The sequence below is a fragment of the Pleuronectes platessa genome, chromosome 13 (genome assembly GCF_947347685.1).
Source record: "Pleuronectes platessa chromosome 13, fPlePla1.1, whole genome shotgun sequence".
NCBI lineage: Eukaryota > Metazoa > Chordata > Actinopteri > Pleuronectiformes > Pleuronectidae > Pleuronectes > Pleuronectes platessa.
The window spans coordinates 6073689-6089899 of NC_070638.1; the positions used below are offsets into that span (position 1 = coordinate 6073689).

General features: G+C 42.5%; 1 protein-coding gene across 6 annotated transcripts; it reads right to left on the minus strand.

Annotated features, from left to right (window-relative positions):
• Positions 1-250: 250 nt before the first annotated feature.
• LOC128454127 (epidermal growth factor receptor substrate 15-like 1) lies at positions 251-15684 on the minus strand. Of its 6 annotated transcripts, XM_053437376.1 has the most exons (25): positions 15599-15684; positions 15110-15151; positions 14910-14999; positions 14775-14822; positions 14597-14692; positions 14401-14466; positions 14176-14301; positions 14021-14080; positions 13670-13936; positions 12275-12432; positions 11556-11721; positions 11251-11313; positions 10242-10327; positions 9649-9721; positions 9375-9536; positions 8616-8813; positions 7806-7970; positions 7260-7368; positions 6727-6866; positions 6444-6504; positions 5010-5095; positions 4728-4791; positions 3205-3341; positions 2449-2465; positions 251-1961 (listed from the first exon to the last, which is right to left on the minus strand). In XM_053437376.1, the coding sequence occupies exons 1-25, from the start codon at positions 15623-15625 to the stop codon at positions 1892-1894; spliced, it is 2577 nt and encodes an 858-aa protein (XP_053293351.1). In that variant the 5' UTR covers positions 15626-15684; the 3' UTR covers positions 251-1891. The 6 variants fall into 6 exon arrangements, with proteins under 6 accessions (XP_053293351.1, XP_053293352.1, XP_053293350.1 ...); XM_053437377.1 differs by lacking the exon at positions 3205-3341; XM_053437375.1 differs by lacking the exon at positions 2449-2465.
• Between the last annotated feature and the right edge of the window lie 527 nt (positions 15685-16211).

The window sequence follows — 16211 nt, forward strand, 5'->3', positions numbered from 1 at the left end:
TCCACACTGGAAGATGCAAATGTGTCACTCTCATTTCCCTTTTCTTATCACAATATCAATGCACAACTCAAATATGTCAACAAATAATCTTGAATTACAAGCAAATGATTTAAAAAAAGAAGCAGATTACCATTTAAACCTAAAGTTGACACAATATATCCAAATCTACCACTGATGAATCATTAAGATTACAAAATAAATGTCTTACTTTCTTTCTGCGACCGCTATTACAATACTTAACATATTCCAGTAATGTTAAAAATCACTTTTATTGAATTAAAAGCTAGTACACTTCTGAGCAACTCTAAGAATTGTTTTAATATATATAGATATATATATCATCATCACATACATACTGTGCAATATAACGTTAAAATGTTGATATGTTGATAAATAAGGCAATGCCACCTTGTCCAGTAGGAGCTGGAATATACAGTGCCTACATCATGTGCCGAATAAACCTGATTAGTGTTTGATAATTACAAGGAAGCCGTGTAAGGGCGTTTACACAAATGTCCTTCAACTGGATTGTTAGATATTAAACGCACAGAAAAGACAAAGAGCTTAAAAATAACAATCCAAAGGTTGATTGGAGCAAAAAGCTAAAAACTTGCTAAAGAGCAGACGTCACTGTGCATGAGTGGTGATGTGAAGAAGAAAAAGGAGAAGAGGATGTAAAAAGAGGACAAATCTAAAATGTAAAAGCACCAGCATAAACAACGTAGGTTTACACTTTGTCCATTTGAGAGAGGCTTTTAGTTGTATGGGAGTGCAGGTTGTTTGGGCGTTACAACAAGGCAGCCAATGACAAACCAGCTGACATCAGAGGGGGGGCGGATCAACAGGGCTCCAGGGGAAACCGACTGAACTTGGATTCAGGAGAAAGGAAGACCTCCATGATTATCTCTACCGTCCTAATGACTCTAAACACAAGAAGTTAACTAGCTGAAGCTTTGCTAAAGGAATAAAATGCTCATCAGTTTCCCAAAATCATCACAACTTCTACATTGACACGTATGTTCCTGTTGAGGGTTTGACTATATTCAAACGTTTCTTCAATCCACAGACTCTAAGGCCATAAATATAAGATATGCATTCTGAATTGTAAGGAAACACTCGTAACGTTTGAAATGATAATCTAAATCATGCCATGTTCATGCCAAATAACTAAAATCTAGTCCTGTGAGATGGACTTGGAAATAAAACTATCAATATTTACAGTTTATGAACAGAAGTCTCACACAAACTCAAGCCAACAGAGTTGTTAGGCTGTATTGGTTTGACTTTCAATATGACTTTTTCGGAGTAATCAAAGGTTATATAAAACAGTTTATACAGTGCACTTTGCAATCCTTCACACTCAACAGATTCATTGCTTTTGTACACAAATAAAAATGGTAAAATATTCTTAAGATTGCCGTTTCTTATTTTTTTGCAACATACAGGCTTTTGGTTAAGGCAGGGTGATTAACCATGACGAGATATGGAGCTAGATTTAGGTTGTAGTGGAGAAGCCTTCTGGTTTGGGTTTCGTTAAATCGCTCTGGTCTTGCAGGATGAAGCCAGGCTGAAATCAAGTGGCTCCGTATTGTCCCTGATTATAGTTGCCATGTAGTTTGGGAGCAATGAACCTTAACCGGTGGCTAAATGCGGAGTCATTTGACGGTGGGGGAAACACTGGTGTCTTGCACAAATTGGTAACAGGGGCTGCTAGTCTTGTCGGGCCAGTGTCGGTGCTGTTGTCATGCGCCAGAGGACGGAGGACTGTAAGGCAAGAGGAAGAGGACTGGAAAGCTGCGGTGGGGCGTGCCTGGTCAGGCGCTGGGCATGTCGGCCCTGCTGAGGGCGATGGCGAGCTCCAGGTCCTGCTGCTCCTGGAGCCGGAGCCTCCTCAGCCGGTCCTGCTCCTCCCGCTGACTCTCCTGCTTGGCCCATTCCAGCTGCTGGTTCTCACTTCCAAACTAGAGCAGGGAAACAAACGTTAGATGTGGACAAAACACAGGAATGCAGCCTGACATGTCAACACAACACAAGAAAGAGACAAATCACTGGACGAAAGCCGATGTAAAACAAAAAGGTGGTTGCAAATTTGAAATCAGGCCTAATTTGGCAGAAAAGATTATGTCCACACAACACGGAAATTATTTGAGATAGGACGGTAAGCTGAGAAAGTAAATGCATAAATCAGGACTTTATACTTCACTGGGACGTCACAAAACAGCAAAGAAATCAGCACTAAAAGCTTAATTAAAAGGATTTCTACGCAAAACCTCGAGCTACAGCGGTGCCAAAAATCACTGGTCACATAAATATTCAGGAGCTGGATCAATGTGACTGTGGAAACATTGAGAATAATCGTGCTGATGAATCACCCAACTCAGATTCTGCTGTGCGGACAGGTTTTCTGACATGCAAAGGATTGACCACCACACCCTCGCACAGTCTTACCTTGACATGTTCGGATCCTGGCAGAAAAACAAAGATTACAATGCAGAGCTCGATATCAAAAAAAAAAATTAAACCACACAAATCCCTTTCACAACTGTCATGCTGGCAGCAGGGCTAAAATAAATTCATGTCACATCAAATGAAACAATCCGGACACAAAAAAAAAAACTGCCATGCATCAACCTCCCACGTGAGAGCACGCTCAGCTGTTAGACTTTACACGAGAGCAAAGAAGCGGAAGGTGGAGGACAAAGAGGCAGATTTACTCTGTTGTGCTCTGCTTCCAGGCATATCATGCTTTGACAGAAAATAAGCCTTATGCTTGTTCATCAACACTTGAAAAATGCTCCTCCAGTGCTGCCTGACCGGGCAAGTTCACAGACTCGCCTACTGACAGTGTGTGAATCCTGACTTCCTGTCTGAGACGATGACGAGCATGCGAAGCCCCTTGTACCAGACGGTCTGCAAGTTAACCGTCCAAGTCGGTCATGCAAACACGTATTCTCATTTCATTCGAAGCTCTGAGATGTTCTGTCAGTTGTTAGTCGACAGCCAGTAGAAAAGAGCAGTCCTGTGATTGCTTTCTAAAGTCCCCGTGTGAGGCAGAGTGAACAGAATGAGGCCCAGAGACAGAGCAGCCGACACCTGTGAGCCTGCAGCTCCAGAATCCAGAGAGGGAGATCGAAGGGTTCGGCAGCTCATGCAGACAAAAGGGACGTGATCCGACGGAAGGAACTGTAAGAAGACTACACTTACAGAGTCAAAATGTGCAAAACCCACAGGACAGTCTTTGGATGTTTTACTGGAGTCTGCCGAAACATTAGAGTGTTTACTGTCGGCCGCGGAGCAAACACTCTGGAGCGGCTCTGACGCACCCGAACCGAGCACACCCACTGGAGAGGGAAGATATTTAAATAAATACCAAATCCATGTCATACATATTTTTTCGGAGGCCTGACTACATGGAGGATAAACACTGTTTGCCCTCCTGGGAAAATAACCTCACACTTCAGAGGCGTGTGACGTATTCTGTTGCACAATTTTTACAGGAAGCCCAGAGCTTGAAGCTCTGCAGTTACCCATGGGTGATGTCTGTTTAAAGAAGGTGTTAACCACATTTATTGAGTAAAGCTGACTGATGCATCGCAGCTTGACAAGCGAAGTGCTGCTTTTTTGGAAAAGAGAATTGAAGAAGATTGACCCCACCCTCATCTCCAGTTAGCGCTGAATACATTTCCTCTAATGATGTATTATTATCTGCCCAGGATTTTTTTAGTTTTTTCCTCATCTTTCAAACTTGAACCACCAACACCAACAAAAGGCTGCATCAGCAAACTCACAGGGCTTCGACTTCTCTAATGAAATACTCATTTACTCGTTACACTGCTTCACAAATGCCTGAAAATTCAATGCAAAAGTTAATTTACACCGGTTTACTCGACCAGAACTGGTTCCACATTCGTTCCTGTGATGCAGAACCTTCAGAGCGGCCCACGTCTCGGAGTGTTGGCTTCTCACTTCCCCATGGTGAACGAAACACATCTCTGGTGCTGGCTCGCTATTTAGCAGCCGATACTCATCTCTACCACTCTGTGTGGTTAAGCAAAGGGGAACACCAACTTTCTCACGCTGTGGCTTCTGCTAAAAGAATAAGTGCAAGGTAACAGCGGAAGGGCATGTGTTGGGCATGTCCTGTCAGCATGTGTGTGACTTTGAACGAGATGAACAAGAGGGTAAACATGTCAGGAGGTTAAAGAGGTGAGAAGAGTTTTTTTCTCAGTAAATTCACACAGCATGGAGCTACATAAACAAAAATACAGTTTTTAAACTGTCTTTATTACCCATTACTTTTAGAAACCCATGCTAGGATCATATCCTCCCGCAACCAACTTTACTGTTCTAACTTCAGAAACTTGTCAGAAACTTTTCCTGCACCCTCACAGCTCAACAGGGAAGTGTTTTTTTTCCTCATACCATCAAGGCATAATAATCCCTTATGTCTTATGTACAACATGTTGTTGCTGCTACATTTTTGTGACAAGTCGCAGCCATTAGAAGTAGAACAGGACGACCTAAAGTTGTACCGACAACAACAGCATGGGGTTAGGGCTAGGGTTAACCCTAACCCCATAAATCATAAATTGAAATCAAATTCAATTGGTTTAAACCAACAATACATGCTGGTTATGAACAACAATAAACCATTAATGTCAAATTAAGCAGCAAGCACGGTCTTGTTGAGGCAAGCAAACAAACAGATACATAAGTTCAGCTCTTACCATAGGGAGGTGCAGGTCGGTTAGGCACACTTTTCTTTGATGGGAGCACTGGGTTGTCTGGTTTCTGTTCACACACAAAAAAAAAAATCCCTCACCTATCACACAGCATGATGACGCCAACCGAAATGTCAACCAAGATCTAAAGCCTCTGGCCTCAAACCAGAGAGACTGTTTTCACAAACGTAATAAACTGCTAAAGAAAAATTAAGAAATAAATCACACAGTTTTTCTACAGCTTTGGTGGAAAATGATGCTTTATGGTGCAATTGATTCATAACTCACCTTTGACATCTGACTAAAGTCAGCAAAACCACCTCCTCTGCCTCCAAACGACTGGCTTCGAAAGGGGTCCACCTTCCCAAACACTTCTGTGACAAGAGTACATTGAGAAGCATTTGGAACATTTGAATACATTTATGGAAAAGTCCAGAAACTATAATGAAGTTCAGTCCCCTGAACCACGCATTCAAAAGCATCTCTACATCTCGGGCCTATTCTGAGAGGGCCTGCGTATGATTTCCAGGGGAGGGAATGAGGCATGACCGTTTAATTTTCCATGACATTTTTCGGGGGGGGAAAAAACCTGGAACGCAGAGGTTTTGTTTAACCTGACGTATGTATCTGATCAACTAATTAAAGGCGTCAGTTGGCGCAGTGTTAACCAGAACTGTGCCCGGCTTGTTTTGAAGCTCAGTGGTATGCTGCTTAATGAAAAAAAAAAAAGGCAAGCTGCTGATCGTTACAGTGACAAAACAAAACATTGTAATAGAATATGTTTGTTGTGCATGTGCAACCACAAGAGACCCCATTCATGTGAGCTCCGCGGTGTTTTCTTTTACTCACAGTCACTGGGCTCGGGTCTACAGATGCCTCTGTGTTCTGGTGGAGGTGTGTAAGCGCTGCAGAGCACTGGCCACTAACTTAAAACAACTTCTGCACTGAATGAGGCAGAGCGAGTCAATAGCAGCCGATATAAAGGCAGGACAGAAGCAGGAATGAACTGGTTAAAGGAGTGGCAGTGTATTCTAGTAGAGCAGGACCAGCAGTCACAGAGTTTCTGTTATGCTTGGATCCTGCGAGCCTCCTGTTTTTCCAGGGTAGGGGGGAGTATTTTTAGTTGGCCAGTAGTTAAATGCGTAGGTACTCAACTAAAAATAGCCCAAAACCACAGGAAAAAGTGAAGCCACAGTGAGTAAAAATTGTTTGCCCCCCATGCCCCCAAAAACATAATCTAAATCTAACACGTCACCCAGAAAAGCAAAGAAGGACTCTTTGAGATGAGCTTCACAACGGGGACGCTCTCTCACGTTCTGACCTCTGTTAATAGAGTCGCATTGTGGGAAACCTGTGTGGAAAATCTGCTCATATTTAACACGGGGACGACGAGGCGTTCGCTCTTTCTATTTGACCAAGTGCCATGGCAGGAAGTCAGCGTAAAGTACCTTCTACGGCAGTGTAGTAGCTTCCTGATTACAATAATAGTAGTAAGAAATACTTCAAATAATATACAAAGGAATCTTTGACAACCTGTTTTTGTTCCGTGTGAAAAGAAAAACAACAAATACAAAATGACAGAACAGCCTAAATACTCATTTAAACAGGAAAATGAATAGTTTTGGACTTGTCTCAGAAACAACAGGGATAAACATGAACAGAAGAATAATCAGAAGTTAATCATCCTCTGCGAACTGACTTCCAATGTGTGCAGCAAAGTACCTGAAACGTTTGGCTTCGGGCTGTTTGATGTGAAGCGATCACCGCCGCTGAAGGCACTTGGCTGGGAAAAACAAGCAAAGCACAAGTTCAGCGGGTGAGCTGTTCAATGGATCTTTTGTCAAATCCATACGAAACGACCACATCTGCATAACCGCGTGCACACAATGGTGAAAGCACGTCAGGGCTTGTTTCTACAGTATCAGCACCACAGCAAGTCATTAAATCTAGAAAGGAAAACAGCATTTCAGAGTTTGATCTCTGAAAAATAGGAGGCGTCTGATACCTTGGCTGGCAGCGAGGGTTTTCTTCCAAAGGGTTCTGAGGATGCGAACAAGTCGGACTTATCCGTCCTCTTAAAGAAATCTTCAGATGAGGTGCCTTTAAAGGGATCGCTCTCCTTAAAAGGGTCTGCTCCAAATGGATCTGGAAAAAGACAGTCATCTTTAGCCTCTGACAAGAAATGATCATCGCCGCCGATTAGGGAGCTGGTGTTTCTTTTCCATAGATCATGATAAAGAAGATCAGGCATGGTTAGGGACATGAGAATGTGAGATTTGGTGCAGATTCAAATAAAAAATCCAGATCTACAGAATTAAATTGTGGTTTCATGCGGGGCCTGTTCGGCCTTGGTGGATGTACACGCTCTACTGAGTGCAATTCAAGATACTGTATGGATATAGTATCTTATTTATATTCTTTCACCGCATGAACAACAGCACCTATTCCGGTAGTAAAAGGAAGAATGAGAGCATTTATCTTCAACCCCACAGATATATAGATGCAAATAATAGAGAGATTCAAGAATGTGTTTGAGACCTTTGAAGGGGTCGGACTTAAAGGGGTCTTCTGTCTGGAAGGGGTCGGCTGGGGCCTCCTTAACACTGCTGGTGTTGAACATGGTGATCTTCGACTTGAAAGAATCATCCTGGTGCATGAAAACAGAAAAACAACCACGAGTTCAGAGAGAGACAACACTGAAGGAAAGTGTGCACACTAACTCAAAAAGAAAGAGAACAAACACAGAATATCTAATCTGTAGTCATAAGGAATGACTTATAGCCCCATTCAACAAAAATACCTTTAAATTACAGGAACTAAAAAGTTTGATGAGTGCTGTCCAACTATGAAAACAAGCTTTCAAGAGAGTATTTGTTTTTGAACTCTGGCATCTGAGTCGCACTGAACAGGTAAAGTAGGGGTAAGAGTGGTAAAAAAAAAAAAAGGGTAATTGGGAAGATTGAATAGTCCCCACTTTCTCCAGTCTGTCTGGGTTTTTGAGTGCAAGCCACCAAAACCAGTCAGGGTTTTCATGTGGAAAGGTCTAGACAAAAATAATATATACAGGTTTCATCGTCTCCTCACCGTGCTCCTGAATCCTCCGTTCTCCTTCTCGGCAAAACCTTCACTTAAGTCCGGCAGGTTGCTGAAGTTTCCTCCATTGATGTCGCTCAAGGCGCTGTTGTACTGCTCAATGGTCTTGGTCATCTCCTTCTGGTTTTCCTGGATCATTGACAGCTTGCTGCGAGCCTGAGCACATGTAAAAAGTATGTGATTCCATTTAGTATAGTTCATGTATTTGATTTCCCACCTGGCAGAAGTTAGTAAACTGATTTGATGCCACATTTTCAAATATGAAAATATTTTTAAAGCAAAGTAGAAAAGTGGAAATCCGGCTGCGAAGAGTAGAAATCAGTAAATTCTCATTTTCCCTGCTGTATATTCAGATGGGCTAACTCCGACATTTTACAAAAGGGCTGTCGTGAAAACCCCCAGAAATGTCGTTCGGACATTTGTGTTCTCACATGAAGAAAAAATATCCTGGGCTCAGTGCATGTCTGGAAGCAGCTTCGAACAGTTGCATTTCACTTAGCTCCAAAGCATGAATCATAAGCAGGACAATGATCGGGAGAAATGAAAGTAAAACTTATGTTTCCAATAGTGAACTTGCGGCATTCCCAACACGCTTTCCAGCTAAAGTTGCAGATAGTATATGAAATATAAAAACCTTTCTACCTCCAGTCCTGCATTATGACTGAGTATCCAGAGCTAATATTTGTGTGAACGACTAAACCTATCTAACTTTACAATCTTATCTTTATGCTACAAAACATTGGGTTAATCAGTTACTTGAACAATCCTTGTGTAACCGGTTGTCTCCACATCTGCACTGACCTGGTTGATCTCTTCCTGGGTGGTTTTGAGCGACTTGATGATGCTGTCCAGTTGGACCTGACCAGAGAGCAGGCTCTGCTCCAGCTGGACCTCCTCGTCGTGCAGCCGGCCCAGGTCTGCCTTGGTGCGGCTCATTTCATCCTCCCTGCTCTGGACGTCGCTCTCCTGAGAGCGGATCTGGCTCTGCAGGGACGATATCTGATACGTGCAACAGAACGAAAGAGAGAAGCTTTAAATACGTAGACTTGCTTTTATTGAATTTGAGTTTGATCCGTTAATTTAGTTTTGCTTGTTTGGACAAATTAAAGCAGTAGCATTTAGTGTTATTTAAGCTTGCTCTCAAGAGGAAAGAAACCTCAGTACAGTAAGATGATGATGATCATTATACCTACGTGTAAATTACACTCTTGGACTGAATCAATCAATTAGAAGTGCAATGATTCATGTACTAACATATTTATCATGTCACAAAAAAGATTACACGCCACACTTACACTGTAAAACACTCAGTGACTGTTTAAAAATAAAAACGTATCCTCGACTGACCTCAATGCTCGACTGAGTGTGACATTGCGTTCATGTGGTGTAAAAATAATCAGAATGAATCCACATTAATATCTGTAACCTGACTCCAAATACACCACTCTCTGCTTAGTAAAGAGATTTCAACACAATACGATGAGAACTGTGTGTGATCATATCACAAGAAGCAGAATATTTAACACAGCAGAATTTTTGTTATGTATTTAAGTCTCTGACCATTTGAGATTCCTCCTGGCACTTAATCTTGACGTCGTCGAGCATCCCTTCCAGCTTGGAGCGCTGCTGGTCCATCTCCTCCAGACGCTCCTGGGAATCCTGCTTTTGGGAATCCAGGTCCTGCAGGCTGCTGCCTTCTCTGTCCAAGTCATTCTGCATATTCTGAGGAACACACACACCAGGAGTTTTAGAAACCAACCACTGAGATGAATTGCAACTCGTGAAATACGAATTCACTGATGTTTGACGATAGATTACCTCTACTTATCCTTACCTGAACGTCATTGTTTTGCTGCCTAATGGCGTCCTCCTTTTCCCTGATCTCCTGCTCCAGGATGAATTTCTCTCTGTCGGTGAAACATGTAGGAGGAGAGCGAGGGAATCAAGTAAGAAATTCTGTTATCAAAAAAGCCAACTCTGACATTATGATATGAAACGCCTTTTCAACCTTGAAATCAGAAAAGATGAGGTATCTGTTGCAAACATCTGATCAGTATTTTTATTTCCTTATTTCAATGGACTAGCCATGCATAAAGCATATAAATATATCAGACTATTTTGTATATAATTGTATGCATTTGAAATATAAATCCATATTAAGTCCAACGGAAACTTTCAAATTATCTTGTTAGCCTTACAAAGTATCAGTAAAGCTTCATGGTGATATTGTTTTCTTTGCAGAGTCTCTCTAGGAATAAAAAACAAAAACACCAAGGAACACTTGGTTAAATAAACTAAAACTAATGTTTTAAAAGAGCTTTGATCCTGAGCCTCAACATCACCTCACTGCAACCTTTCCTCCTTTTTCTCAGAGGAAATGTAACAAAACCATCCTTCCCTCCTTATACTCAGGGTGCAGGGGCTCACCTCTGCAGCTTAGTTATTTCCTGACCGAGGTCATCCAGCTCTCTGATGCCTGTCAGCTCGGCCGACCCTGTGGAGCTGTTGCTGTCCTGAGGCCAGAGACATTGAGGCAGAGGAGTAAGAGAAAATGAAGGCAGGGTAAGAGGGTTCACTGTAGGATGTGAGGGTGATGGGAGGGTGAGAACCGAGAAACAGAGAGTGGCAACAGCAGCTCAGACAGGGGAATGAATAAATGGATGCGATTAAGATTTTAGCAGAAATGTTCTCATGTGAAAAGGGGGGGGAAAGGGGGGGGGGGGAGAAGGAGAACAGAGGGGAGAAGGAGAGGTATGCAGGAGGGAAGAGGAGCTCCCCACTGATCAGTCTAACAAAACAAAAGACAGGAAGGAAATACAAACACCTCGCACAGCTAGGGAGGGAGCCAGAGACTCAGACAATAGAAAAACAGAAGTGCACATAGGACAATGCAGAAGAATGTAACTCCACAGTGGCATCGGTCTTATCCATCAGTGTTCAACATCAGGCTTATAACAAATGAATGAGTTTCAATTAAAAAAAACTCAGTGAGAGCATTTGTGAAAGATTTACAAAAGTGTATATAATTCTAGTCCTTTGAAATCTCTCAGACTGAATTGTATTTTACTCTATTCTTATCATCAATTTCTTAATTAGAAACAAACTACATGTTATATTGGATTTAGTAAGCACGTCATGATGGACACATGTTGAAACTGGGTGCAGTGATGGGCCATTGCGGGCGAAGCTCCAGCAGGTGGCAGTGTGAGCCATAAACGCAGCTAAAGTTAAACTAAATTCACAAAAACAACAAAATATGTTGACAAAAGCGAAGAAGACCTAAGACGTCCTGTGCTTCCTTCTGTTCGGAACATAACTTGGAAAACTGATGTAAAACAAAAAAGGAACAAGGTGTTTACACCCTGTGCTTCAGACAGAGATGGAGAATATGACAGTACAAGAGCGCCACCTTGTGACACAAAGCTAAACTACTCACTCTGCGCATACTGGCAAGTGCAGCCGGTTCAGGCCTCACAGAGGACAGAAGGCCCCCATAGCTCTGTTCGGTTGGATAGAGAAGAGGTCATACACAGAAAAAGCATATAAGCAGGGTTGCAGAGCAAAGGCTAAAAGGCCAGAGAGCAAAAGTTTGAATTCAAAATGCGGCAGTTGCAGGGAAACACAGATTCTAAGATACAGAATCAGATGACAAGGACAACATTTGCTTTGGAAATGAGACAGAATTTAAATAAACAGAGAAACATAAAGACGAAGCAGGAGTGAGCTGAAGTCCAGACTCACGGGAACCGTTGCTGCTGCTCCAGTCCTTTCTGAGGGGGGAATCATGTCTGGGGTGAGACTGGAAGGAGGGTCGACACCTTTAGTGACCTTCTGCTGAATCAGATACATGGCCAGAGAGAACTGCTCATGGCTCAGCTTTCCCGTCCGTTTAGTGTCGGCCAATCCCCTGCAGACAGAAGAGTAAGCTTTCCTCAGAAAACTCATATACCATATATCCCTTTGTGAGATAATAATAATAATATCGGAGCATGTTTAACCATTTCCACTGCTGCACTTAAGAGGGACTTCAACGTTTTCATCTTATGTTGCAAACTTATGCGTGAGAAAATGTAATGATTCAAACTGTCCAAAAGATGGTGCTATGGTACTGAACCTGATAAGACTTGCCCTTATCAAGTACCCAGGTATGACAGCATGCGTATGATTGGATCATTTAATCTTAATAATGAAAAAGCCATTCAGATAAGAAATTTAGTTTTTCTAGGCAGGACAACAAAATGTGGGATTTTTAGTTTTGATCTAATGACAAGTGGACGGCGTTCGTCTGTTCACATTTGGCATTAAAATGTGTCCTGAATGTGTCTCCTGTCAGCACATCCCCACTCTATATGCAAATAATCACACCAATCAAGGTCCAAATTAGGTTGTGTCGATCCAGTGTGTGTTTGTGTTGGTGCAAGCTAGAGAGAAAGACAGAGAGATTTAAGATGTGGTCTCACCATATCTGCGCCAACATGGTCTGGGAAAGACTGGACTGCATAAAGATCTCTATCACCTCGGTGCCAGTGACCAGGCCGTCACCGTCTGAGTCTGTTTGATTGAAGATGTCTTTATATCGCTCCCTGTCAGCCACCGGCACCACCCAGTTCACCGCCGGCTAGAACGAGCAAAGAACAACACTTAGGTGATTTCAAAACATCTACAACAAAATCCTGTGACTTTCAATGAGCTGGACTTAATCTAAACAGGGCTGTTGAAATAACATGTGGCAATGAAGTCCAATGTTGTTTTAGGATGGAAATGAAGAATATAACATTTTAAAATAATTTACTATGAATCCTTCCTCTGATGAAAATGCAATGCTTTGCACATCAGCCATTTCCTATTTGTAACACACGTTCACACCCATACTGGAAATGAGATTACCGTCACTAAATAAACTAATCAGATTGACAGTGAGTAAACAAGAAACATCACAGTACCATTTTACACAAGGATCCCTACAAAATATGGCAGTTAGTTTTTGGTATTAGAGATAATTTACCACCTTAGTGAGGTTAAAAATAGCTTTAAAAGAAAATTTGAAATGACATTCATTGAGTAAAAATGTCATGAGTGCCACGTCAGGTAATGTGCCAAGACTGTGAGCAGGGAACCTCATTGCCATTCACTCTCAGGGAAACCTGTTCCTCCGAGTCGCGGGTGAAAGATCACTTCACAATGCTTGGAGCAATGTGGCGAAACAAGTCCAGCCATTAGCAATAGAAGAGCATCAATACATAATATGTTGGTTTCTTTGAGATGATAGGTCCCGCCCTTCAGACACTTCTCTGATGAGAAGCAGGATATGTGTTTATTTAACATTTTCACATTATATTTCTACTTCTACGAAAATTCTCTATATGAAGAAAAAGACATCCTCATACATACATGAGATTACCCTGGATTACCGGTCACTGCATTTAGAGATATAAATTAAGGATGTATTCTTTTTCTAAAACAAATCAATCCAATCAGTAATGAATATGTATCAATGACATCAGACAGCTTATAAAAGACCAGTTGATTTTACTGGAAGTAAGGAGGGAGAGGGAGAGGGAGAGAGAGAGAAAGAGAAAGAGAAAGGAGACAGAGAGAGAGAGGGAGAGCGAGAGCGAGAGCGAGAGCGGGCACTATTAACACTTATGAACCATGTTATAAATTGTTTTGACAAAATAAGTTGAGTGCTTCGATTCAGAAATAACTACACTAGAGTTATGGAGTTTATCATTGCAATGAACATTAGTCTCGTTATTTCATGTGATAATTCAGACTGTTTCTATTTTGGGGTGTATCGTCATTTATTCCTAACAGCACCTCAGGACAAACACAAGTGAGGAGGTGAGGTGACAGACCTGCGTGCTGGATTTGAAGGAGTGTTTTGGAGAGAGGCTGACGGCACTGACGCTGAGGGGAGTCGAGTTGCTCAGAGGAGGAGTGCTTCGCAAGGAGTCTTTGAACAGACCGTGGCCGGATGGAAACCCCGACAGACCCGGCAGCACAGCCACAGCACCGGGCATTGCACCGGCAGACTTCTTCCTTTTGGAAGGGGGGATGAGGGAAGTGGGTAGGCTTGTTGGGACGGGCTCCATCTCCATGGATCGGTATACCAGATGCATGGCCTAGACAACGGGGAAATCAGTTCATTTATGTGATTTAATGTTACATTTTCTTGTGATATAAAGTATTTATTTCAATTAGCTTACCACTGTGAACTCATCTTTGTCCAAAAGCCCATCTTTATCGACATCACTTAGGTCCCAAATCTATGGAAATGAAAGAAATAAAGATGATTTAGCTGCTCTGAATTGTTAAAAATGTGTTATTAGTGGGTATAACCACTCTAAAAGGATCATGTCACCTTTCCTAACACATCCAGAGGTAGCTTGGAGTTTATCAGAACGGGCCTGACTTTATCCCCAGGGAGGAGACCCTTCACAGGACCCAGACTCTCAAAAATACCCTCAAACTTTCCTTTTTCATCAGGCTGTGGAAAAAAAGAAAAACTTAAGATTAGATGACGAGCTTTACTTTCTTATATCTTCAATAATGTTTGTTTTATTATTATTAAATACTATCAACTCACCCTTATTGCCCACTGCGAGTCAGGCGCTGTCGTGGGAGCACTTAACAATGGGCTGCTGCTGTCTTTCTGTAAAAGATAAAGTGAGAATAAGGTCATTTTCAAGACAAACACTGAAACAAATGCAGGAAGCTCCAGGAATGGACCGTTCCCCAGCTGCCATTCGTCTCTCTGTCACACACTCCATTTCAACACTCACAAATTTCGGTGCCGCTAGGATTTGGTTGAGGTTGTTGAGGCTGATGTCATTTCCCCCCTGTGCTGAGGCCACCAGTCTCAAAGCGATGAAGAAACCCTACAAAAGAGGAAGAGAGGGTGTTAAACGCACATGTCAGCATCAGCAATCACTGCAAATGTACAGAGAAATCCAGTGTTACCCTCTTATCCAGAAATCCTTTACGTTCCGAATCTGCCAAATCCCAAACCTAAGGGAAACAACAACAACACAATCTAGAAGCCATGGATTAAATATACACACGTGTGTCTCATGTGTTCATGTGTTTGAAACCCACCTTCCCCAATGTGCTGTCCGACAGCCCGGACTTCTTAAGGAACTGAGCCGAGTCTACAGCTGATATTCTGCCTGTGTTCCCAGGATCCAGCTACACAAAAGAGTCAAAGACACAAACATGAAGGGGACACATGGAGACACAACTCGTGTTTGTTACAGAGATAGAACTGGGTGAACAGTAGCTCCTAGTGGACGTCTCACCTGTCTGTAGTAGTGTTCATAGGCTGGGTTTCCACCCGAGAGCTGCAGAGGGCAGATGGGAGAGACAAACACAACAACAGCAGCTGAGTCACAACGAGAGAGTAGACAAACTGGAGCTGTTAGTTCGCACTCTTTGACACTGAAGAAGATAAACAAAGCTAACGTTAGCTAGCTGCACATTGGCTTTGGTTCCACTTTAACGATATTGCGAGCAGGTGGCCCTCTAGATGTTAGCTCCCCTGTGCTAACAGTCGTAGCTTCCCCTCTTCCATGGAAGAAACCCACAGTAACTTTGTTATCTTCACTTCAACGAGCCAACCAACTCTTTCCTCCCCACAACGAAACGTCCCTGATACGGGTCCCCAGCTGGGTGTTCACCGCGGTTCGCCCAGCAGCGGGGAGGAGACCATCCAGGGACATGGACACTGTCCCTGGATGGTGAGTAGCTTCTCATTTAACAGGATTTTATGGACATATTTCGCTTCTTACCTGACTGAGCGTCATGAGCGCCGCCATATTTCCTGGTGTCTCGGGAGCGCGCACACGCCCCTTAAGCGAGGAGACGCGGGGCCGAGCGGAGGCAGAGGGCGGAGAGGTTCCGGAAGGGAACCGTCTGAGTCACAACACCTGGGGCCACTGACCTGGATTAACCGGGCCCAACCGGGACTAACCGGGACAGGAGCTTTGACGAAGTGGCCAAGAAAGCCAAAACAGAGCCAAGAAAAATATTACCAGTATCAGGGAAAATTTGTTTCAATGGGATTTACTTGGAAGAGCTGGAATCCGCTTTTTTGAGTGACAGCTGTGATTCAGTTGCTGTTAAACTTACATTGTGCCCAAAAAAAAGACTGGATTGTTATTATATTTATAACTTTGGCCAAACAAGTGATACAATAGGGATGGATCCAAATGTATAGTATGAAGCAAATACTACAGATTATCATCATTTTATTTAATTTGTTCATTACATTCTAGATCGTTTCATCCATAAAATGTTGCTATTATTCTTTATTATCTCCAAAAACCTCAACCTGAGGAATTATAAATGTATCCACATGTTTTGTTCAACTTTAACGATTACAAACAGGTGGCTCTCATGGTA